At 44.0% G+C, this 23,653-nt stretch overlaps 1 protein-coding gene across 2 annotated transcripts; it reads left to right on the top strand.

Moving 5' to 3' along the window:
* The first annotated feature begins 556 nt into the window (after positions 1-556).
* On the top strand, positions 557-16,157 carry LOC126534436 (cystatin-2-like). Of its 2 annotated transcripts, XM_050181713.3 has the most exons (4): positions 557-663; positions 5,321-5,545; positions 13,021-13,125; positions 15,949-16,157. In XM_050181713.3, the coding sequence occupies exons 2-4, from the start codon at positions 5,327-5,329 to the stop codon at positions 16,045-16,047; spliced, it is 423 nt and encodes a 140-aa protein (XP_050037670.2). In that variant the 5' UTR covers positions 557-663; positions 5,321-5,326; the 3' UTR covers positions 16,048-16,157. The 2 variants fall into 2 exon arrangements, with proteins under 2 accessions (XP_050037670.2, XP_072145300.1); XM_072289199.1 differs by lacking the exon at positions 557-663 and having other exon boundaries at positions 4,735-5,545.
* The last annotated feature ends 7,496 nt before the right edge of the window (positions 16,158-23,653 follow it).

Genomic DNA, 23,653 nt, shown 5'->3' on the forward strand with positions numbered 1-23,653 from the left:
TGAAATAACGGAATGCCTTGCCTTAATTTCATAGGAAAACAACAAACAAACTTCAGCCAACAAAGAATATATCCCAATTCTGAACGCGAATAACTGCTGATAGTCTGCTCAATTGCACAGTTTCGACATTGATATTGTTACGTATGGTGCAATTACGCCTCATCTTATATGTCTTATAGAATGGAATGAATACTGGATGAGTCGTTGCGCCAACGTGTGACGAATGAAAACAAGAGACATCGAGCTGTTCGAAACACAAGCGGCGGGCACTTGACCTTGCGAATATAATCATCGAGCCACTCTCTTCGATACCCTCCCACTTACGATGTAAGCCAAGCACCATGCTGGCCATGATACTATGTCGTTCTAAGCGAAGAAAGTGCAGGAAGAAAAAAAAGTAATGGAGTTTGTAAAGAGGCACATTAAACTCTGGCGTCGCTTCCTATCCGGTTTTGCAGGCAGTTTCCTAACCGCTTCTTTCTCCCTCAACAATCAAAGAGAAAAAAAGAAAACAGACATGGCGCCGTAGTATATTAGCTTAGCGAACTCAAAGGCTGCGATGTACCTCTGAGGACCATTCTCGAGGACACTTGTCTATCGCTTGCACCCTACTGCGTCCGCTCAGTAGAAACCCTTCTTCTGCCAGTGACTCTGGAACGCACGGTGAGGAACAAATATCCATATTCTGCCTTTGATGAAAGGTTTTTATCAGATTTTCACAATTCGAGCTGACTCTCTCGCTTCTACCATACCATCACATCAAATATCGACAGCCCCAACGACGATTTTTCTGCGCTAAGTTTCAAGCGCACTTCCAGAAATTCACTGCCCTGTCCCTCTTCAGAGACCCATTGTATTACGCGGTGAAAGCAGGGGCAGGCTGCATCCAGCGATAGATGTAGACCGGCATACGTGTAACTAAGCTGTTTCAAAAGTAACAACCAACAAAGAGGAAGTTTTAGCTTACGTTAAAAGCTTCTATCTAAATAAATGCCAAAGAAGACACTGGTATCCTCGATATGCAACAATGAAAGTGTAGTGAAGTGTGTTGAACTTTAAACAAAAATATCTGCTGTTTAGGAAGCATATTTCTTAATTGTGCCATAATATTTTTTACAAACAACCTGAATATTGAAAAACATTACTCGAGTGTGACGTGTGCAACAGTTTAATTAAGTAATAAATAAATACACATATCACACTCGTCTATACGTTGCCTACAAAACACACGTAAAACTCTTGCTTGGGCTAGTTGGTTCATGCTTGAATTAGTAAAGGCAAGGCGCAGAAGACCAGGACTGTAGAAGAACACGAACGACAGGACCGGCGCCACTCACAACTAGGTTTTTTTCGCAACAAGCCGGCCTTAGGGAGGTTAATCAAGCCCAATCAGCCAACCGATGAAGCCGATTCGGCTTGATTAACCTAGATAAGGCAGGCTTGTTGCGGAAATACACTTAGTTGTGAGTGGCGCCGGTCCTGTCGTTTGTGTTTTTCTTGAGTCCTCGTCGTCTCCCCCTTGCCTTAACCAATTCAAAAGACACGTAATGGGGACGAAAGTGATGTGATTTTATTTATACCGGATCAGATTTCTGCCAATAAATTGTGAGTAGGGCTTGTACAAAACATTGTTATGCATTCTGACAAGTTGACGTAAGCCTTAAGCTTACATAAATAATGTGTCTCGTTCAATATTTATAATACAAGCAGTTTACTCAACGAAGTTAGATATCTATTTTTACTGCGGAGATATATATTTGCAAACGTCCTGCCTTAATTCCTACTACTAAACAAATTCCGGTACCTACTGTAGGAAATAATAACTAGGAAATGCAAAACCTGCTTTATAATTCTGTTTTATAATGGTTTTTCTTCCCCAGATGGTTCAAGTATTTTTCATGTCATAGATTGTTTGCCTTTTGAGAGACGTTCTATGTTTTACATGCATTTGAATAGCAAATTGAAGTTCTTTTTTTATAGGTACATGAAAAAAAAAAGGTTTCTTGGTATAGTAGTGAAACTAAATTTTTAACTCTGTCTCACACACACCTGAAATTGTGGCATCGTCCTCAAATATTTGTGGTTTTCCCTCCGAGAAGGTTATTTTGTTTGCGCAAAATTTGCTACCTAACAGAAAATTTCACAGTACAGAAACATTGCGCCACTTCATATAATAATGCATTATATGTATGTTAATACAATTCTGAAGTTTATTTTGACGTATGTTGGGAGAAAAATCTGGCAGAGCAATCACTCCTACAAATTTAACCATGACGGGCAATATGGACTTAATTTTGCGACTTAAAGGGCAGCATAGAAAAATAGCTACAACACCTACGGTTAGCACAAGCCCTGAAAGCTATTAGTAAAAATACAATGCTGCCGACAAGTGCTTCGCCGAGAAGATACGGCTTGGCGTAAACAAAAGTGTGTACCACTATTGCAGCTGTTTGCTGCAGTAGTTCATTGCATACTACAACACTTTATTGAATGTCCCATAGAAAAGATAAACAAACCGCGGTGTTAATTTGGCATCATAAAGTCGCATCATCATTTCTCTTCGTCAAATAATTCCGCCATTGATATTTCTTTTGTCAGTGTCATTTGCACTCCAGAAATGAGCTTTATTGAGGTGTTTTATCCGAGCGCACAGTTACCACACATTTGAAAGATGTCAGTATGAATGGATTAGGAGGCTGCGCTGTGTTTTAAAATGCGCGGCTTGGATTAACTCATGTATATTGGCGCTAGACGACAGATGGTATGAAGCAGAATTCTAAGCAGAGAGATGGTATCATGTTTTTGTTCAGCTATACAAAAACCCTTCTTAGAAGTGGAACCTAATTGCATAAGGCAAGTTGGCGCTGACTTGGTAACGCGTCATCATAGACAAGACGTGCCTTAGAATAGAAATGAAGGTTTTTAAAGGGTTTAAATTAAGTAAAACACAATCACAGAGCAAATTACCCACTAAAGTTACCCATTTAGGTTAATGCGCGATGTGTTGGGCAGTTACTGCATGAACCGTCATACAATGCGAAAGATTCGACATTGAACAGGAAAGTGTGTAGCAAGATCTGTATAAAAAATTCAGGGCAACTAAAGCTAAATTTAAAAATTATATTGCTGTAAATGAACCATAACATTTGCATTCAGCGCTTTGTCACTTTCTCTAAACGTCGGACTGGTAGCAACAACTTGCATCTATCGTAAGGATTGTTATAACATTGCAAAAGTGACATCTCCTTTTGCCCTTTCCAAAGCTTCAGCAACAATTTTTCATTTGGTTTAGTCATGTTCGTTGACCAGGGCCCTCCTTATAAGTAAAGCTACAACCATCGAAACGAAATAGAAAGTTGATCGCCTCTTTAATGCTAAAGGCACGATGGTTCATGACTATCTGTGAAAAAATAAAAATAAAGCCAAAACGTTTACATTAGCATGCTTAAACATTTTCACGAAAGGATTCGGCGGCGACTTTGTGATATGTCTTCAATAAAATAGGTTGCCTTGTAGCGCACACGGTTGTATCAGTCCAGGCATCTCAGACTAAACAAAATAACCATGCTGTACCGCATCACCCACGTTCGCCGTACCTCGGGCCGTTGTCATCTCTTTGTTTACCTGTCTAAAATTGCTGCCGAGGGTGTTATTAGGATATTACAGTATTTTAAAGGGCATGATTAGACAAATACGCTGAAGAGCATCCCACACGAATTTTCTTCAACAAGTATTCGTGACCACCACAAATAGTGGGCTGTCTGTGGGTAGCCCAAGGGGTTATCTCAATACTGCCCAGGGCGTTTAGTTTTTAAGTTGACTGAAAACTTTCGCGGGCTTAGCCTTTCAAGGTTTCTGGCAAACATTGTAGGGGCATTCTTTGATTATTTTGCGCCACTGAGGAACTTCTGTAGACCTCATTTTTGCTTAGTAACAGTAAAAATATAGGAAAATTAATTATCGGGTTTTGCGTATAACAAAACCACGATCTCATTATGAGGCACGGCGTAGTCGGGGACTCCGCAAACTTGGACCACTTGCGGTTCTTTAACGTGCACCTAAATCGAAGTGCACGGCTGTTTTCGAACCATCGAAATGCCGTCATAGGGATTCGGTCGCACGACATCTTGCTTAGCAGCCCAACAACACAGCCACTAAACCCACGACGGGTTTCTTACTACGAGTAGAGACTAAACCTTGTGCTCCTCTTTAGTTATTGTTTCTTCGTTCCATAACAAAATAGAGACTACAACAGCTCCTGAGAAGCTTGTGTGACAACAAAAAGGTTTTGCGCAGTTGGTATTTAACCCCCTGTTAAAGCACGTGGAGTTCATTCACCCGTTCGCTAAACATAAAATAAGCTGTTACAAAAAAACTAATTGATACATAAGCGTGAGTTTCTTAATGCAAAGGATACTATCTAAGGAACTACTTTGTATAAAGAAATTAGCATTCAGTGTCTCACTAATTTATGAATACTTCTGACAAATGGTGCGCCATAATACCAGAACTACTAATGTGACCCATTTCCAGAATGGCTGGTTCGGTGCATTTCTAGGTGGCAACAAAATGGCTGCTGCATAAAAGTGATACACACATCACGTCGCACATATTGAACCAAAAAGTTGGGCTGATGACTCGTAATCCGCACTGTTTTATTTCACCGGATTCTATAATTTTTTTCTGATATTCCAGCGTTCACGTCCGGGCTATCCTGGTGGTACCTTCGGTGGAGAGCTACTCGCAGTCGTGAGGAAGCGCGAGCAGACAAATAGGTGGCCGATATTTGTTACAATATCAGAAAAAAGATTTCGTTCCGCCACTTAGTTTTCTCAGATTGGGCGGCGTTCGGTCGGCGGATCCAACTGGCTTCCGGACAAGGTCTCTGAATGGGGGCTTCCGGAAGCCAGGTGTAAGAGTTAGAAGCGGATGTCGACTGACGTTTTGCAGAGTAACACAAACTACTGCACAGCGAACACATCACGCACACACGGTGCACCCGCGCTATAGCTCCGAAGCAGACAACCCGCACGCCATTCCCCTGCTGCCTTATAAAAAACTGCGTGCTCAATTCATACCACGTCGCATGTACCAGAACCAATTACCACCATTGAGTTTGCACCATCGCCATGCCACGATAGCGTCAGGTTCCTCGTTACGTCGAAGAAGTGTATGGGTGTAGGCTACACAACAAACGAGTATTGCTCAATACATAATTGCACACGCTTCGAAAAGCGAATAGACCCCCCATTGTAAAAATTCGATTTCAACAAAAAGTTAACATATTTGAAGCAATTAACTACTCAAATAACAAATGCAGGAAGCCATGACTTCGTCAACCGTCACTTTCTTTGGGCTCCTGGTGGCTCTGTCGGCCATCATTGCGTGCAGCGAAGGGCAAATACCCGTGCTTGGTGGCTGGCAGAAGCATAACGTGGGCGATGACGCAATCTACGAGGAGTTGGCACACTTTGCTATCTCCAAGCAAGTTGGAAACAGGCAGTTTTACGACACCGTGCTCGGGCTTGTCGACGTCGAGAGCCAGGTATGTATTCCGCACCTTAATGCACTAAGGTACACGATGCTGAACGTCGTTCCACCTGTTTGCAGAAACATCTAGATGGATGTGTAAGTGTTCAACGTGACATAGAGCAAATAACTATGAAAGCCGAGTATTGCTGATGCAGTGTCATAGATAAGTTTCTTTGAATATAGGAAAGTATCAGCTGTTCTCAAGTCTCTACATATACTTGTTCTAGCTTTACGGCACATATTGCTCTATTTTCAGCATATTTATATCGGCCTTCATTAAAAAAAACTATATATCAAACTCAACTATCGCTGACTAAAACCTCTAATGACCAGCCGACACAAAAGACAGATTTTGAGCAATGATAACCAGTACACATTTCTCACCCAGTCGCAAAATATTATACCAAGCGAAAAGTAAAGGTAGAGCGATAAAAACGAGCAACATGAGAACTTCCTACCAATTAAATATATCGCGCTGGGGACGGAAGAATGAAAAAGTCAGCATTCCTTTTGCTAAGAGAATACAAATCCGTAACCATCACTTATGATGGTGTCTATAAATAAGGATGAAAAGTCTTCATTAGAGAGGATAATCGGGCAGTTGCTTAGACACTGCCACTACAATAACTAATAGGACTCGTCTGGATAACGAGACGCACTTCGTCTGCCTTTAGATTCAGTAAAAGTTGTCTACCTGCTTTATCTTACAAGAGATGTCTTCTCACTCAATACCTTTTTACAACAACAATGCTAAAAATGGCTATAAATATTGTTTGTTGTTTATAAACTTCAATAAACATATCTAGGCAGCGATTCTGCCCACAACAACGCTTTATAAACACGTAGGCTAAAAAATTACCGCATGATGAAAAAAAGTGATAAGGGTGGTAAATGGGTGCTAAGCATATTTTGGTCATCCTGTAAACAAGTGTTCTAGTATCCTAAGGGTATTTGAACCAGATGGAATCATAACTGACGATTATTTGTTGCAATGGAGTAGGCGGCATTATGCAAGATTCCTAATAAAATAACGCAACGCGATGATTTAACAACTGTATTTTTATTAATAATGTTATTGCATAAAAGTTACAATGAATATACGTAATATTTCAGGGGGCACTAGATTAAAATGTTTCAGGTGGGTTCTTTTTAATAGCCGCAGTAAAGCATTCTGCGTGTTTTCCTACTGCGACAAGAGCGACTAAATATCAAAAACGTATTATGTCGAGTTCGTATGAACGGCTTATCCCATTGCACAGAAGAAAGAAACAAAATAGTAGACGCCCTGAGGTCGCGTTTCTAAAGCCGCAAATGGAGCCACGTTGGTGCGCCATCTCCCTTTGCTCCTCCATCCTGCTCGCCGGAGCAGATGAGCGAGAGTTTGAACTTGTATTGCTGCGGGCCTCCTGTAGGATGTGCTGCTGATGCGCATCGGAACAAAGCGTACGAGTGAGTGAGGGAGTAAAAACTTTCTTGAATGTAAATGAAATAAGCCACCATGGTTGGGGCCCCTAATCCAGGACCCCACTGGCACGAGCGGCTCGCTGGGCTTGGTCCATAACAGCCTAATGGCTCTCCCGACCCTCGCCCGCAAGCCATGCCTCCCAAACTTCTATAATGTATCTAGTGAATCAGACGCTTTCCTATGTTTTTTTTTCGTGGAACGTTGAAGAAGACGACAAAAAGCCACGCCGTCAATCCTTGAGTGTCTCCGTTGCTGGCTCACACACACTCATACTCCATAACACAATTTTGAAGCTTGCACACCATGCTCCAAAGTCAGCTTGTGCCCTGAGCAGAATGTGTTGTGAGAAAGATACGGGCTGAAAAAAGTTACCTCGCTTTAAGAGGCCAAAAGCAGCAGCAAGAGCTTCAGGAGCGCGGTTGCTATGGCAAAGTCGACGTTTGGGGTACCCATCCCAGTGCTCCTTTGCGAAACACAGCACGTGACTTCTGCCAAACTTTCTCCAAAACCTCCGTAGTGGTCGGGGCCTCTCCTTCGCTTTCCTTCCTCCACGTCCCCCTGGCATGGTCCTCAGGAATGTTACATTGTGTTCCTGTGGACTTACCACCATGTCTGCTAATAATAAAATATTTGCAGGACTTGGATTGTGCACGTAGTGCAAGTGCACATCAAGTAAATTTCTTAACGCACAGTATACATAGGCGTAGATATCTCAATCACCCGAACGTGGCTGTCGTGTGGGTGCACGGATGGCGTGCCTGCCTTTCGTCAGACGGTTTAGGGCGAAAGCCTTAAGGGGCAACTCCGGTGACTTCTGGATGTCCACTGATGCTAAAGGAGTAAGGACACAAAATTTCGAAGTCGAGTGAACGTGTGAGGCCGATTTATGTGGGCACACACAGATAGTCTCCAAATATCAACGGCGAATACAGATTAGAGCATATTTGAAATCAATTTTAATATAGGTGTGCGCTGCCAACCGCAAGACGTAGCACCTCGCGACATGTAAACAACCGAGAAAACGCTACGTCACGAGCTTCTGCTGCTGCCGGGTCGGGCCCTGCGAGCATGTGTCTCGCCACACTGATCGTCCTGGTGTCTCTTTTTTCTTCCCTGGTCGTGATGATGACCTCTTTCTCCGCGGACGGCAGCACAAAAATCGGCTAAAATCTGTTTCTGGCATGACATAACTCATAAGGTTACCGCGAAATGTGCATGTTATCAAACGCTGTGCGATATAGTAAATCGTTGCTGTGATTTTGGCTCGCAAGCAGTCAGCGCAGCCGCCGCTGCAATCGTCTCTGCAAAGCGGCTCGCCTGGCTAACGTGTTTTCTCATCGCTACCAACGGCGTCGGGACGACTAATTGCTTTGTCACTTATGAGTGACATAAATGTCCAGATGTTGACTGCGTTGACGAATATGACTTATTACCAGCTGCGGACGTTTCGCAAGGGCCGTCGGCTGTCTAGTTTGGAAACTCTCTAAAAGCTCCCTGTGTCAACAGGAGACGTGAGCAGCTTCGCCTCTTTGGTGTTAGCGCCACGTGTACTGCGTGTTTAGCACTCGTTCTGCGGGTTTACATTATGGTAGTGTAGGACCTGACGTCATTCACTCATCGTGACGTCACACGACACAGCTACCTGTTTCGGTATCTCGTTTATTGGTTATTTTAAAGCATTGATGAAGTTCTAAGCAAATTTAAACCACCCTACTGCTTACAGGACCATCAATACCATTTTAAGATGACAGCATCCTAATAGGGATAAAAAAGCGTTGAAGTCGCCTTTTAAGTGGCTGGTTGCCTGGTGACCTTGGCGAAAAACGGTAGGCACGAGAAGTGGTGCGAAATCCCACGTGACATTGTGCGAGCGAGGAGCTTGTGGTGAAGGAAGGAGCGGCCTGCCCTGACTGAAAAACACGTAACCTTCCTCGAGCGAGGGTCGGGTTTGGGTTGGGTCAAGATGAGAACGGGCCGCGCGAGCAGACTGATAAGGCGGTCTTGCGTAGCTGACGCCACGCGGTGACAACGGCGGTTATGGCGACTGTCGTCTGGAGCGTGAGAGAGGCGGCGACAAAGGACGCTTACCTGGGCGCTCACGGATTGCGCGGTAGGTCTCAGAAGTACGCTATGGCCGAGCATTATGGCCAAGCGAGAAAAGAGGTACGACGTGCGAAGCGGCGGCAGCAAGGCGTTCGAATGCAAGCGCTGCTTTACAGTGCAGAGAGGATGCATCGTAGTTCTATTCGGCTTGCGTTACTCATTTGTAAATCTTAGTGCCGACAAACCTGCTGCCGCTTTAGGTAGTTCATTAAGTGCTCGAATGTGTCGTTGAGAAGGTCGACCTAAAAGCGCCACACGTTTACTTCTTCCTGCGACTCGTTATGTCATGCAACAGGCCTGGTCTCCGTTTGTATAAGTTTCAACATCATCATTATTATCAACATCATGGTCAACAGCCTGGTTACGCCCGCTGCATACGCCCACTCTCATACTTCTCCAACTACTTCGGTGATGCGCTAATTAATTGTGCCCATGTTTTCCCTGCAAACTTCTTAATCACATCCGCCCACCTAACTTTCTGCCTCCCCCTGCTACGCTTCCCTTCCCTTGGAACCCTTAACCGTAACCCTTAAAGACCATAGGTTATCTTCCCTCCTCTTTACATGTCCTGTTCATGCCAATTTCTATTTCTTGATTTCAACTAAGATGTCATTAACTCGCGTTTGTTCCCTCGCCCAATCTGCTCTTTTCTTCTCCCTTTACGTTACACCCATCATTCTTCTTTCCATAGCTAGTTGCGTCGTCCTCAATTTAAGTAGAACCCTTTTCGTAAGCCTCCAGGTTTCTGCCCCATACGTGAGTACTGGTAAGACAAAGCTGTTGTACACTTTTCTCTTGAGGGATAATGGCAGCCTGGTGTTCTTGATCTGAGAATGCCTGCCAAATGCGCCCGAGTCCATTCTTATTCTTCTGATTATTTCAGCCTCATGATCCGGATCCGCGGTCACTACCTGCCTTGAGTAGTTGCATTCCCTTACCACTTCCAGTCCCTCCCTACCTATCGTAAACTGTTGTTTTCTTCCGAGACTGTTAAACATTAGACCCACCCTTCTGCTTTGCCTATCCAGGTCAGTGAGCACGCATTGCAATTGGTCCCCTGAGTTACTAAGCAAGGCAATATCATCAGTGAAGTGCAAGTTACTAAGGTATTCTCCCTTAACTCTTATCCCCAATTCTTACAAATCCAGGTCTCTGATACCTCCTGTAAACACGCTGTTAATAGCATTGGAGAGATTGCATCTCCCTGCCAGACGACCTTCTTTATTGGGATTTTGTTTCTTTCTTTGTGGACGACTACGGTGGCTGTGGATCGCTATAGATATAATTCAGTATTTTTACATGCGGCTAGTCTACACCCTGATTCCGTAATGCCTGCCTGACTGCTGAGGTTTCGACTGAATCAAACGCTTTCTCGTAATCAATGAAAGCTATATATAAGGGTTGCTTATGTTCTGCACATTTTTCTATCACCTGATTGATAGTGTGAATATGGTCTGTTGTTGAGTCGCCTTTAGAAAATCCTGTCTGGTCCTTTTGTTGACAGGAGTCTAAGGTGTTCCTGATTCTTTTTGTGATTACCTTAGTAAATACTTTGTAGGCAACGGACAGTAAGCTAATCGGTGTATAATTTTTCAAGACTTTGGAGTCCCCTTTCTTATGGATTAGGATTATATTGGTGTTCTTTCAACATTCCGGTACACTCGAGGTCATGAGGCATTGCCTATAAAAGGGTGGCCAGATTTTTAGCACAATTTGCCCGCCATCCTTCAACAAATCTGCTGTTACTTGATCCTCCCCAGCTGCCTTCCCCCTTTGCATAGCTCCCAAGGCTTTCTTTACTTCTTTGGCGTTACTTGTGGGATGTCAAATTCCTCTAGAATATTCTCTCTTCCAATATCGTCGTGGGTGCCGCTGGTACTGTATAAATATGTATAGAACTCCTGAGCCACTTGAACTATCTCATCCATATTAGTAATGATATTGCCGGCTTTGCCTCTTAACGCATACATCTGATTAATGCCTATTCCTAGTTTCTTCTGCACGGCGTTTAGGCTTCCTCCGTTCCTGAGGATTCTAACCATATTATACTTCCTTATGTCAGCTTGCTTACGTTTGTTGAATAATTTGGAAAATTGTGCCAGTTATATTCTAGCTGTAGGGCTAGAGGCTCTCATACATTGGCGTTTCCTAATCAGATCCTTCGTGTCCGGCAATAGCTTGCCGGTACCCTGTCTAACGAAGTTACCACCGACTTTTACTGCACACTCCTTAATGATGCCCATAATATTGCCATTCATTGCTTCAACACTAAGGTTCTCTTCCTGAGGTAAAGCCGTATACCTGTTCTGCAGTTTGATCCGGAATTCCTCTATTCTCCCTCTTTCCGCTAACTCATTGATCGGCTTCTTATGTACCAATTTCTTCCGTTCCCTCCTCAAGTCTAGACTAATTAGAGTTTTTACCATCCTATGGTCACTGCGGCGCACCTTGCCGAGCACGTCCACATGTTGTAGGTTGCCAGGGTTGGCGCAGAGTATGAAGTATATTTCATTTCTAGTAGGGAACTTATACTATGCGCTTAGCCTGTTGTCATATATATATATAAGTTTATGCATTACCAACTGCGCAGAAGGCTTTCACATTCAAGTGTTACAGAGAGTGCAACGTGCTGCCAAACTTCTTTGGCTTCAAATCAGCCTTTCTGCATTTCTTACGCATCCGATCTACAAAAGAAGTATTTGTCTTTTATTTCGCTATGCATTGTATCCAAACAAAGAAAAATAGGCGAATAGAACGCGCGTAGGAAGGCACTTTATTTTCGCTCAGCAATATTTCAACCTAATACCGTTCACTATGCGCATAGTTCGAATATAGCAGGGGCGTCCGGAAAGACGGATTCGTCATTTATTTCCCCACAAATACTGTATTGCCCCCCCCCCAAAGAATATACACCGTTACGACATAAACTACACACCATGCACTACTTTTCCACATACTCGCCAAGAGCATTGAGACACTTTTCGTAGCGAGCCATCAGTATGATGAAACCAATCTGGTTAAACTATGTCCTCTATCTATGTCCTACACTATCTGTAAGCGTTCGTGAATGATGGGTACAGAAGCCCCACGCACCCACTCATACCGGATAACAGCACGTATTTCTACTGGCGACCACCTTGTCCGTGCACATCTGTCTGTCATCGTGATTTGTACTCGAATAACCTCGGGCACGTATGTCTGCTGCTTCACTCTTGTTCGGCGCTCGCTCTGCGCATGCGTCATTCCTCTTCCGCTGACTCTGCTTTCCTCGTTGAAGCAGCAACGAGCGTGGATACTTACAGCGATTGTTTCACCTGGTGTTTCATCTTGTCTGTCGCAAAAATGATGAAATTTACTTCCCCGACATCCCTCGTACTTGTCTATTAGTAAATCCCTAGGAATTTTTCAGTCGGAACACCCTACTTACTCCTTTTTTGGGCATAAAGTTGTACTGTGTATCAAACCCCGCTCCAGAGTACCGACTCATATTTTCTTTCATTCTGTCAGAGAACACCGCCTGTCGTTCTTTCCTAACTAATGAAATCATTATACGTTTCACGTATGCTCTCGTTGTTCGGATATGAGCTTCTGCGTGCTGGCGGGAACCTTGTGTTTGGGTGCCACGCCTCAATCTGCTGTGTCTCCGTAAATTTTTTGTCTGCATCTTCAAAGCATTAAGCATAGAAGCCCAAGTTGGTTATTCTTACTTTTTGTGCTTGCAATTTTTGCCTACTATGGGTCCTCCCATTATTCACGCAGCAATTGTAATGCGGCATGCGATCGTTTTCACGAATGTTCAAAAACCAATTCGTATGATATTCTGTTTTCTGCATTAATCACTGCATTTACGCTTTCATTACCTGTAAAGTGTGCTTTGGAAGGCTGATCTCTGTCACATTTTTGTATGCTTTATATTACAGACGGTAGCTGGTACGAATTACCGCATCAAGTTCAATATAACTGAATCGACCTGCAGAGTTACGGAAGCTTACAGCAAGACCACATGTGTACCCAAGTCCCGAGAGGTAAGCGCTTTGCCTGCTTGACAATGATAAGGCAAAACATCCACAGTAGCGCTCACGCAATTAAACAAAAATTTATCGAAACAACTTTGCTTGAGTCAGCAAGTATAGTGCCTCAGCAGGAATTTGTCTTATTCGCGTAAACGAAGAGGCATGCAACGAAGACAAGAGTAACGCTTTTAAAACGGTGACTATTTGCGCTCTTGATTTTTTTATTTCCAGGTTTCACGCTTTTATTCATGTATAGCCCTATCCTTAGAATTGTAAACAACCCAGTCACCAGTTTAACAAGAACAAATGTGTCATAACTGCATTACCTACCAAATCGCTTGGTGACGACTGTGTCATAAAAAGAGCAATTATTGCTGACAGTGATATAGGTACATTCCAAACTGATTATACAAGAAGGCACACTGGTGTAAATTGGAACAATATTTTAAATATTAAAAGTCCAGTTGAGCAGGTCTTGAAGAACATTATTCAAATTCCCGCACCAATATAACATCACAGCACGCTCGTCGACATACAGAGTAAATCCAAGTGCCTATGAGTCGATTTTCTCGATTAACTTAATTGGAATAAACAGATTAACAATCTGATAGCAAGAACTCGTTGGGAACTCGTTGGGTGCTACATTTTATTTGGGGAAATTTCAAACAGACAAGGTGCGAAGTTAAGAAAACATACTTTTTACATGTCAGGGCAAAACATGATTACGCCTGTGTAATATGAGATCCTTAGCAAGATTATCTCATTCATACACTGGAAACAATGCCGAACCAAGAACTAAGATTTCATTGTAATATTTACAGCCCGTAGACTAGCGTTTTAGAAATGAAGGCCACTTTATATTGGGATCTGCTACGTGTTCGTGGGCCGAAGCATAGCCTCAGGCAAACGCTGCCTAAAACTAATTCTAAACTACCATGGCCATATAGATGGACTAACAAATAAATGACTGATACCTATAACAACTAAACTACACCACTGAAAATTCAGCCTATAACTGCAGAAGAAGTGCTTCTTACTACGCCTTTTTCTCAAAAAGCGGGACAATATAAAATTTAGGTAATGATTTGGATATATGTATCAACGAATTATTATTTTTGATGCATTCATATCGGTCCTTAATAACAACTGTCCATGCCTAGTTTGTTTACCAACTATTGGTTCACACTATTTAGCTAATTATTATTACTAATATTGCAGTGTTTAATATGTATATGAGTAAATCTGATCAAAATTATTTTTGATAATATTAGTCATGCTTAGTGGTCACCTAGATAATGGTTTTATGGCGATGTAGGTATGCTTTTAATAAAGAGAGAACAATAGATGAAGTGGGGACCATCATTCATCAACTATATTTATTAACGTAGCCTTCTCCTAATACTCTCTAAAGCGAAATTTTGACCAGCAGAGCCACAGGAAATTAATACATTTTTGGCAATTTAAACAACACTTATCACCGTCATCATTAAGCTTAGCCAAATTTGACACGGAGCACATTTTAAGGCTTCTATCGAAGTTCTTGAACTATTCCTACAGAGTGGCCATGCAGCCTACTTTTTACAGACAGTCGTGGTAAGTCCATCACTTCAATAGACCACGTGCATATTTCAGGTCAATCACGGACGAAATATTCATCCCGAACATGTCATTCATTGTCAATTATGAAAGTATCAGAACACGAGCGCATAGCACGTCATGGATTGCCTTTTGATGTCTTCTCTATTCTAGAATTACTCCCTAAACCACTCTATTGCAAACTAAACAACTTTAATATGTTTGTCAAATGACGCTTCATCATTTAACCCTCCTGTTCATCGAGTGGCTCCGATGTGGAGTACGAAGTTCGCGAGGTTTTTAACGACGTAATGATGACTTTAAAAATTCGCAACCATATTTCACTCCAGAAAACAAATATTATCTCATGTTATTTTTTTCATCTTAACATTGTTCTACGTGATAGTTATATCAAATCGTATTAGGTCACAATTATTGACTGAAGCTGAATTCAATAACGTCGGTACGCTCCCATCCGACTCTCCGTGTCAACTTATGGCAGTACTTCAATAATAGTAGGCTTAGCGAGCTTTTAACATTGCCTGGCTCTTCGCTAGTCTCCCTCAATCTCGAATCCTTCCCGTACATTGCAGTGCAGCGGGCGCATGTTGAAAACTAGGCACGCCACATTGGAGGTGGTGTGACTGCAGACGTTTACTGTCAAACACGCTTGCGTTGCGTAAGGATTGGCTGGTTATGATAGTGTGCAGAATGTTTGGATGTACTAATGAAATTACGCGCCGAATACTGGGTTGTAGACTCTGCCACTTGAACCTATTGAGCACTAGCCCTATTGGAATTTCACAGTTCCCACTCGTCATGGCCTCAACCTATTGGATAAACTGAAACGCCTGAATGGCACGTGACTGCTGGCAATGCCTGTTTCTGCTTGTCTATTATGGTAATTTGTCACAAACTGTTGCCTCGCTCGCAAGAAAATAGTTTGGTGCCATTTAAAAAGATGGCAATCTCGAAGGCAAAGTGGTCTGCGCGTAATGCGTCTAGGACAGTGCATGGTTCTGTGTCAGATTGGAAGCCGATATCCTCAAATAACTGAGCCAGGTTGGTGACAGATGTCTTAGTAGGAAGTTAGGTACCTAGACAGATACAATTAGGATGAAGACGTCTATGCGATTCGAAGCCTTGTTCGCAAACGCAACGCACATCAGCTACGCAATTACTTTCTAAGTCTGAAGGACATGTTTAAAGCAAAACAAAACTTGCCGTGCGTCCTATTGTGCGTTTATCTTTTCTTTCCAGACTGTCAAGGACGTCTGCACTGCGCATATCACTGTTTCTTTGAAGAACGAGCGCTCATTGAACTCATTCACCTGCGAGGGCTCTACTGCTACCGCATAGGAACTGACACAAGTTGCCTGTTCTTCATATACTGCGAGTATACTAACTTTTATGAAAGATTGCATTCAAACATACCGCGTGAGCTTCAAATAAATGGTTCATAAAATGCTCGTGGTGTTCGTGGATTTTTCCATATAGCATTCGTCTGTTCATGCAACTGCATCTGTATTGCTTACAGTGCACTGATATTTTCAGATGTTTCTCAAAATAAAATCAAGAATATAATGTGGTAATTTTGTGCTCTGAAATATTGAAGAATCCAGTGCTTGCCGAACTTGTAGATTTTTGGGCCAATTGAACACTGAACTACAGCGCTGTATTTATAGTAGGCATCCCAGCTTCTCAACTAAGGTAGTGAACCTCTTTACCCTATTACTACCGAAGTTGAAATGGTCTCATCGCTGAGGATTGTTCCTTTCCTAACGAGGAAAGATGGGCTAGGCGAAAGTAAAACTTTAAAATATAAGCGCTGGTTGGGACTTAAAGATTTGGACACAGAAAGGCACTCAGGCAAATATAACCAACAATATATATATATATATATATATATATATATATATATATATATATATATAAACGAAAAGAAAGGGGGTTAGCCGAGGGGCCTGATTTTTGTTAGTCATATCATAAGAATAAGAAATCAAAACACTGACACCAAGCACAACATAGGGGAAATTACTTGTGCTTAATAAATGGCATAATGAAACGATAAATTAATGGAAATTAAAGTGGATGAAAAAACAACTTGCCGCAGGTGGGAACCGAACCCAAAACCTTCGCATTTCGCGTGCGATATATATATATATATATATATATACACTGATAGTCCTGGAGCACGTATAGAAGCAAAAAAAACACACCTAAATTTGCCATTTCGCCACGTTTACGGCGTTCATCAAGACGGCGATTTAGACGACCAAGAACTCAATTTACAAACTTTAAAACACCGGATAATTCCTTCAGACACACAAATACATATGCATTGACACGTATGATGTGTATTGAGGCAGTACGCACAACATGAATTGTGTAGAAATGTTTGAAAGACACGTGGGCACCTGCGATTATTCTAGTACCTCCGATGGCTCATGTATAGAAGCCGATGCATTGCCCCGCAGATCATATTTCGACGATCGCTGACCGCGATTGCCGCTGTCGCTCCGCTTTGAGTGTAACTTGCTTTTGGGGGCACAAGTACCCCCAATAAATGCGAGTTTCTTCCCTCACAGATTTGACGCTATATTGTTCACCGTCACTACTACGTGACATTTGGTGGAACTGCTGTGAAGGTCCGGTCTTGCCGTGCAGATTCCAGTCGGCGTTATTAGGTGTCCTCCAGCTGTCCTAATTTGAGAGAATTCCGATGCAGTCACAACTTTCTTCAACTGGGCGCCGATGCCCCACTCATCACGGAGTTGTCTGCTCATCTGTCCATTAAAGCGGTGACTGCGTGACTGTAGAGAAGCACGTCGAGTTCGGTGGTTCTTTGTCTTTAGTTACAGTTAGGTCTTGGCGTTGGATCACGGCTGCTTCGCGTTGACGTGTGGCTGGTCTTTGGTCGGTGCGTTCGTTCCTTCCAGGCGTCGTCTGAAGGGGGGCACGTCATTGCTGTGTGCGGAGGATCTTCGTCAGTTTGGCAAACATCAACACCTGCGTTTCTTAGCCGGTGAAAAGTGGTCACCGGTGAAAGATAAATAGGTACACGTCCTATCCCTGCCTAGTGAGGGTCAGCAGGTACGCGGACTCATTCGAGCCCTATTGTCCGGGTTTGCGGAGTTCCTGTCTGCACTTTAGAACACATGCCCTGGCGGTGCCCTCTTTTCGGTACCACGATCACCTCACCACGGAAGAAGAGTGCGAGGAGGGTCTGACGAACACCAGCCTCACTGCTCTGCTACGGACCGTATAGAGGGCCCGAGGTGCGGCGGTCACGCACCGCCTGCGCATCCCGACGTGATAGCGGCCCGCGGCGGCTCCTGAACCTCAGGGGGGTTTCGAAGTCGCTCCTCAGGCTTCAATAAACTTAATTGCCTGCCTGTCTGCCTACATATGGCAAAAGCATTGTCCGTCAAAAGCTTAAAAAGCATTGTCCCGATCTGCAAACAAACACAAAAGTGCAAAACTAAAAAAACGCGTAGTAAAGAAACGACAAAATAACAAAGTAAGTCGGCGGGTGTAAAAGGGCTTAACACGCTTCATGTGGACCGTTTCAAATCGTTTGCAGTGCCGCTGTGATTATAAATTGCCCTGTCGCACGACCTCATATTCTAGTGCGCCAACACGTCGGATAATCTTGCAGGGTCCGAAATAGCACCGCTACAGTTTCTTGCTGAGTCCACGTAGAGGTCTGGAAGTCTAAACCCAAACACGGTAAGCGGGCTGGTATTCCACTAGCATCGTCTAAGATTTTAGCGACGGCTGTCGGTTCTTCGCTGGTTCTTGATGCGCCGGCGTGCGAGCTGTCGGGATTTTTCGCGCGATCCAGATAGGCGGCAAAAGATAGGCGGCGGCCAAATTTGGCTATTACCTCTATTATTTCACGGGTGCATTTACCTTTTCACCCCCCTTAATGGTGCCCATTAAGGAGTGTGCAATAGAAGTCGGTGGTAACTTCGTTAGACAGGACACCAGTAAGCCATCGCAAGAAACGAAAGATCTGGTTAAGGAACGCTTAAGAACTTGAATTAGCCTAGACCTGAGGAGGGAACGGAAGAAACGTAAGAAACTGGTACATAAGAAGCCGATCCATGAGTTAGCGGTAAGAGGGAAAATAGAGGAATTCCGGATCAAGCTACAGAGCCGGTATTCGACTTTAACTCAGGAAGAGGCCCTTAGTGTTGAAGCAATGAACGACAATCTTGTGGGCATCATTAAGGAGCGTGCAATAGAAGTTGGTGGTAGCTTCGTTAGACAGGACACCAGTAAGCTATCGCAGGAGACGAAAGATCTGAGCATGAAAGGCCAATGTATTAAAGCCTCTAACCCTACAGCTAGAATAGAACTGGCAGAACTTTCGAAGTTAATCAACAAGCGTATGACAGCTGACATAAGGAAGTATATTGTGGATAGAATTGAACATGCTCTCAGGAATGGAGGAAGCCAAAAAGCAGTGAAGAAGAAACTAGGAATAGGCAAGAATCAGATGTATTCCTTAAGAGACAAAGCCAGTAATATCATTACTAATTGGATGAGATAGTTCAGGCGGCTGAGGGGTTCTATAGAAATGTATACAATAACAGTAGCACCCACGACGAAAATGGAGAGAATAGCCTAGACGAATTTGACATCCCACAAGTAACGCCTGAAGAAGTGAAGAAAGCCTTGGGAGCTATGTCAAGGGGGAAGTCAGCTGGGGAGGACCAGGTAACAGCAGATTTGTTGAAGGATGGTGGTCAGATTGTTCTAGAGAAACTGGCCACCCTATTTACGCAATTGCGTCATGACCTAGAGCGTACCGGAATCCTCGAAGAACGCCAACATAATCTTAATCCATTACAAAGGGGACGCCAACGACTTGAAAAATTATAGACCGATCAGCTTACTGTCTGTTGGCTACAAAGTATTTACTAAGCTAATCACAAATAGAATCAGGAGCACCTTAGATTTCTGTCAACCAAAGGACCAGGCAGGATTTCGTAAAGGCTACTCAACAACAGACCATACTCATATTATCAATCAGGTGATAGACAAATGTGCGGAACATAACCAACATTTATATATAGCTTTCACTGATTAAGAGAAAGCGTTTGTATCAGTCTCAACCTCAGCAGTTATGGAGGCATTACGAAATCAAGGGGTAGACGAGCAGTATGTAAAAATTCTGAAAGATATCTATAGCGGCGCCACAGTCACCGTAGTCATCCATAAAGAAAGCAATAAAATCCCAATAAAGAAAGGCGTCAGCCAGGGAGATACGATCTTGCCAATGCTATTCACAGCGTGTTTACAGGAGGTATTCAGAAACCTGGATTGGGAAGAATTTGGGATAAGGGTTAATGGAGAATACCTTAGTAACTTGCGATTCGCTGATGATATTGCCTTGGTTATTAACTCAGGGGACCAATTGCAATGCATGCTCACTGACCTGTAGTGGCAAAGCAGAAGGGTGGGTCTAAAAATGTATCTGCAGAAAACTAAGAGAGAGAGAGAGAGAGAGAGACAGAGAGAAATATATTTACAGAAAGGCAGAGAGGTTGGCCTGAGCTATAACTTGCTCTGGCCTGCTGCTCTACACTGGGAAGAGGGACGGGGAGGGAAATGGCTGATGAATGGTGATGGTATAACGAAGAGATGCGTATATACAAATTCACATAGTTGTGGCATCTCTAATGCCGCGCGTCCAGCCCAGTGGCTTGGAGAAAAGCTATAGCGGCTCTTGTTACTAGGGCTGCGCTGTTTTCATTAGGCCAAGGACCTAAAAGAAACTCGTCTGATAGCGGTCTCTCATGGATCTTTTCAATGGAAGAGATTAGTTGCTGTCGTTGCGCGTACGCGGGACACACAAAATATATGTTCAAGTGTTTCTGGTACCTCACAGCATTCACAGTTTGGGCTAGTATCACTGGCACTTATCATATGTCTATAATGGTTGGTGAATGCGATGGTGCACCAAGCTCGTGTGGCTTCTTTTGAGCTTCTAAGGCATACGAAATTTCATTTCTTGGTCCCATTTGTGTAATCGCTTGTGTCGTTGATCTGGTTGGGTCCAGTGTTCTAACTTAGAGTTACGGTTTACGCGTCGAAGTAGGGTGTTTGTGTCTGTTCGTGAGAACGGAATGCGTACTTCACAAGCAATATCTCAAACAATTTTCGCTTCAGCGTCTGCCTGTTCGTTCCCGATCAGGCCTCAGTGTGAGGGTATCCAATGAAAGGGAACATTGTGGCCATTTCTAGTTGCGCGGTCGAGACGCTCTGTAATTGCTATGGCCATCGAATATTACGGGCGCCGTCTGAGGAGAGTGTCAATCGTTTGAAGTGCTGGCTTGCAATCGCAGAATATCGTCCATGCCTGAGGAGGCTGCTCGGAGAGAAGTCGAAGTGCCTCCCGGATAGCAACAAGTTCTGCGGCAGTTGATGTTGAGCTATGGTCTAGTTTAAACCGCCGAGCGATGATCATATGTGGAATGACGAAGGCTGCAGGGGAAGCATATGGTGTGATAGAGCCATCGGTATACACGTGTACAGTATCTCCGTACTTTGCAGAAATGTGCAACAGGGTGAGTTGCCTGAGGCCAATAGATGCAACGGATGACTTTTTAGTAATTCCAGGGATCTGCGATGTAACGAAAGGTTTAGGCAGAACCAACGGGGGTATTCTCGTAATGCAGGCGGGAGAAATACTTGACGGCAAAACACTCTGATGGCGCGATATAGTCCTTCAAAAGCTGGAACCTAGGTGGGTGGCAGGGAGCGATGACAGAGGATGGTGTCTGTGTCGGGTCAACACGCGAAGGTACATTCGAAGGGGCTCGCAGAGCAAGTATACTCCAATAGGAGAAGCACGGGCTTCCGCTATTGTTCCATTGGTTGACGTGCATCGTGGGAGGCCTAAATATTTGCGCAATGCTTGAGCTTGAATGCTCTCCAGCGTGCGCACATTGCTAAGTCCCATGCTTGAGAGCGCCGGAATGCTGTACCGTATATACCCTACGAATAGCGCTTGGTACAATTGGAGTAATGATGACTCCGAGGGGCCCCATCTTGTTCCTGCAACGACGCGAAGGACGTGAACAAAACTCTTCAGGTTTGACTTCGGTGCGGCGAGATGTCTTGACCAAGATAATCCCCGGTCTATGACTAAGCCAAGGAATCTGTGGTGTGTAACGGTAGGTATCACTACTCCGTTAACGACTATCGGATACCTGGTCATTTGCTTTCGTGTGAATGTAATCACGGAACATTTTTCTGTTGAGAGTTCGAGGCCTTGAAGCCTCAGATACTTAACTGTGATTGTCACTGCACGTTGAAGCCTAGCACGCATTTGGGGACGGGTGGCTCCAGCTGTCCATATGCATATGTCGTCCGCATATGCGCTAATCTTCACCGTGCTAGGAAGTTCGGATGCAAGGCCAATCAATGCAACATTGAAAAGAGTTGGACTGAGAACTTCCCCTTGTGGAACACCTCGATGTATATGGTACTGTGCGTCATCGCCATCACTTGTCGACATGTACACCGTGCGGCCACTGAGGTACCTGACAATTCATGCATATAGCCGGCCACCGACGTCTAAATCTTCCAGTGCATCAAGGATTGCTTAGTGGAGTACATTGTCGTATGCACCCTTAATATCCAGAAAAACAGCTCCAACTAACCGATGGCGACTTCGTTCCTGTTCAACAGTGGAGACCAAGTCGATAACACCGTCAATGGAAGAACGGCCTCTTCTAAATCCGTGCATAAAATCAGGAAAGCAATTATTTCTCTCTAGAAACCATTCCAGCCTTGACCAAGACCATTCTTTCCATTACTTTGCCGACGCAACTGGCTAAGGCGATCGGTCTGTAGGAGGAAAGCTCGTTAGGGCACTTCCCCGGTTTAAGCAACGCTACAACGCGACTGCATTTCCAACAATCTGGAACATTTCCTGTCTCCCACGTCGTATTTTAATAATATAGAAGAAGACGTCGTGATTCGGTGCCAAGATGGCAGAGTGCAGCGTATGTGATTCCGTCTGGTCCTGGTGCCGATGAGCGTCGAGAAACCGAAATCGCAGCGTCAAGCTCTTGCATCGTAAGTGGTACTTCGAGTCGCTCATCAGGTGACGGGGGCGCGATGGTGAAAAGGGATGAAGTCACTGCAATAGATGCGTCCACAATGAGTTTACAGTAGTCCTCTGCTACCTCCAATTCGCTCCGGCGTTGATCTAGAGCCACCGCACGGAATGGGTGTCTTTGTTGTGGAGTTGTCTGGAGACTTCGTATGACCCGCCAGATCTTAGATAGAGGCCTTCTTGGATCTAGGGATCCACAGAATGCCCCCCAACGCTGTCTGTGAAGCTTCTCCAGATGTCGAAGAACATGTCGTTGAGCTGGGCGACTGCTCGAAAGATCTGACGGTGACTTTGTTCTTCTGTATCGCCGTTCCGCATGGCGACGGATTGCACGAAGGGTGCAATCCGTCGCCACACAATTGTATTGTGTGTCGACCGATGATCTATGCCTCGGTATGCTGACGGCTCTGGTTTTGTCCCGCAGGGTAGAGGCAATGATGTCCTCTATTTCGGATGGAGATGTCATACTCTGACAGGCGGTGTCGACAGAAGTCTTAAATAAAATTTAGTCTGTTTGACGAATGCAACGTGAGGCGGAACGGCGAAACCAGCTAAAGTGAACGTAAGTGGGGAGGTGGTCACTACCATGAGTCTCTAGATCCGTCGACCAGCATGCAGGTTGCCATTATCCAAACAGCAGGTTGCCATTATCCCTCAAGAGAAAAGTGTATAACAGCTGTGTCTTACCAGAACTCAGGTACGGGGCAGAAACCTGGAGGTTTACGAAAAGGACTCTAATTAAATTGAAAACGACGCAACGAGCTATGGAAAGAAGAAGGATGGGTGTAACGTTAAGGGATAAGAAAATAGTAGATTGGGTGAGGGAACAAACGC

This window comes from Dermacentor andersoni, chromosome 7 (assembly GCF_023375885.2).
Source record: "Dermacentor andersoni chromosome 7, qqDerAnde1_hic_scaffold, whole genome shotgun sequence".
Taxonomy (NCBI): domain Eukaryota; kingdom Metazoa; phylum Arthropoda; class Arachnida; order Ixodida; family Ixodidae; genus Dermacentor; species Dermacentor andersoni.

Excerpts from the sequence above, each read along its gene's own strand:
- LOC126534436 (XM_072289199.1), top strand. The coding sequence starts at position 5,315 with ATGCAGGAAGCCATGACTTCGTCAACCGTCACTTTCTTTGGGCTCCTG. Across the intron at positions 5,546-13,020 it reads TTGTCGACGTCGAGAGCCAG|ACGGTAGCTGGTACGAATTA; the intron begins GTATGTATTCCG and ends TTTATATTACAG. Across the intron at positions 13,126-15,948 it reads GTGTACCCAAGTCCCGAGAG|ACTGTCAAGGACGTCTGCAC; the intron begins GTAAGCGCTTTG and ends TTTTCTTTCCAG.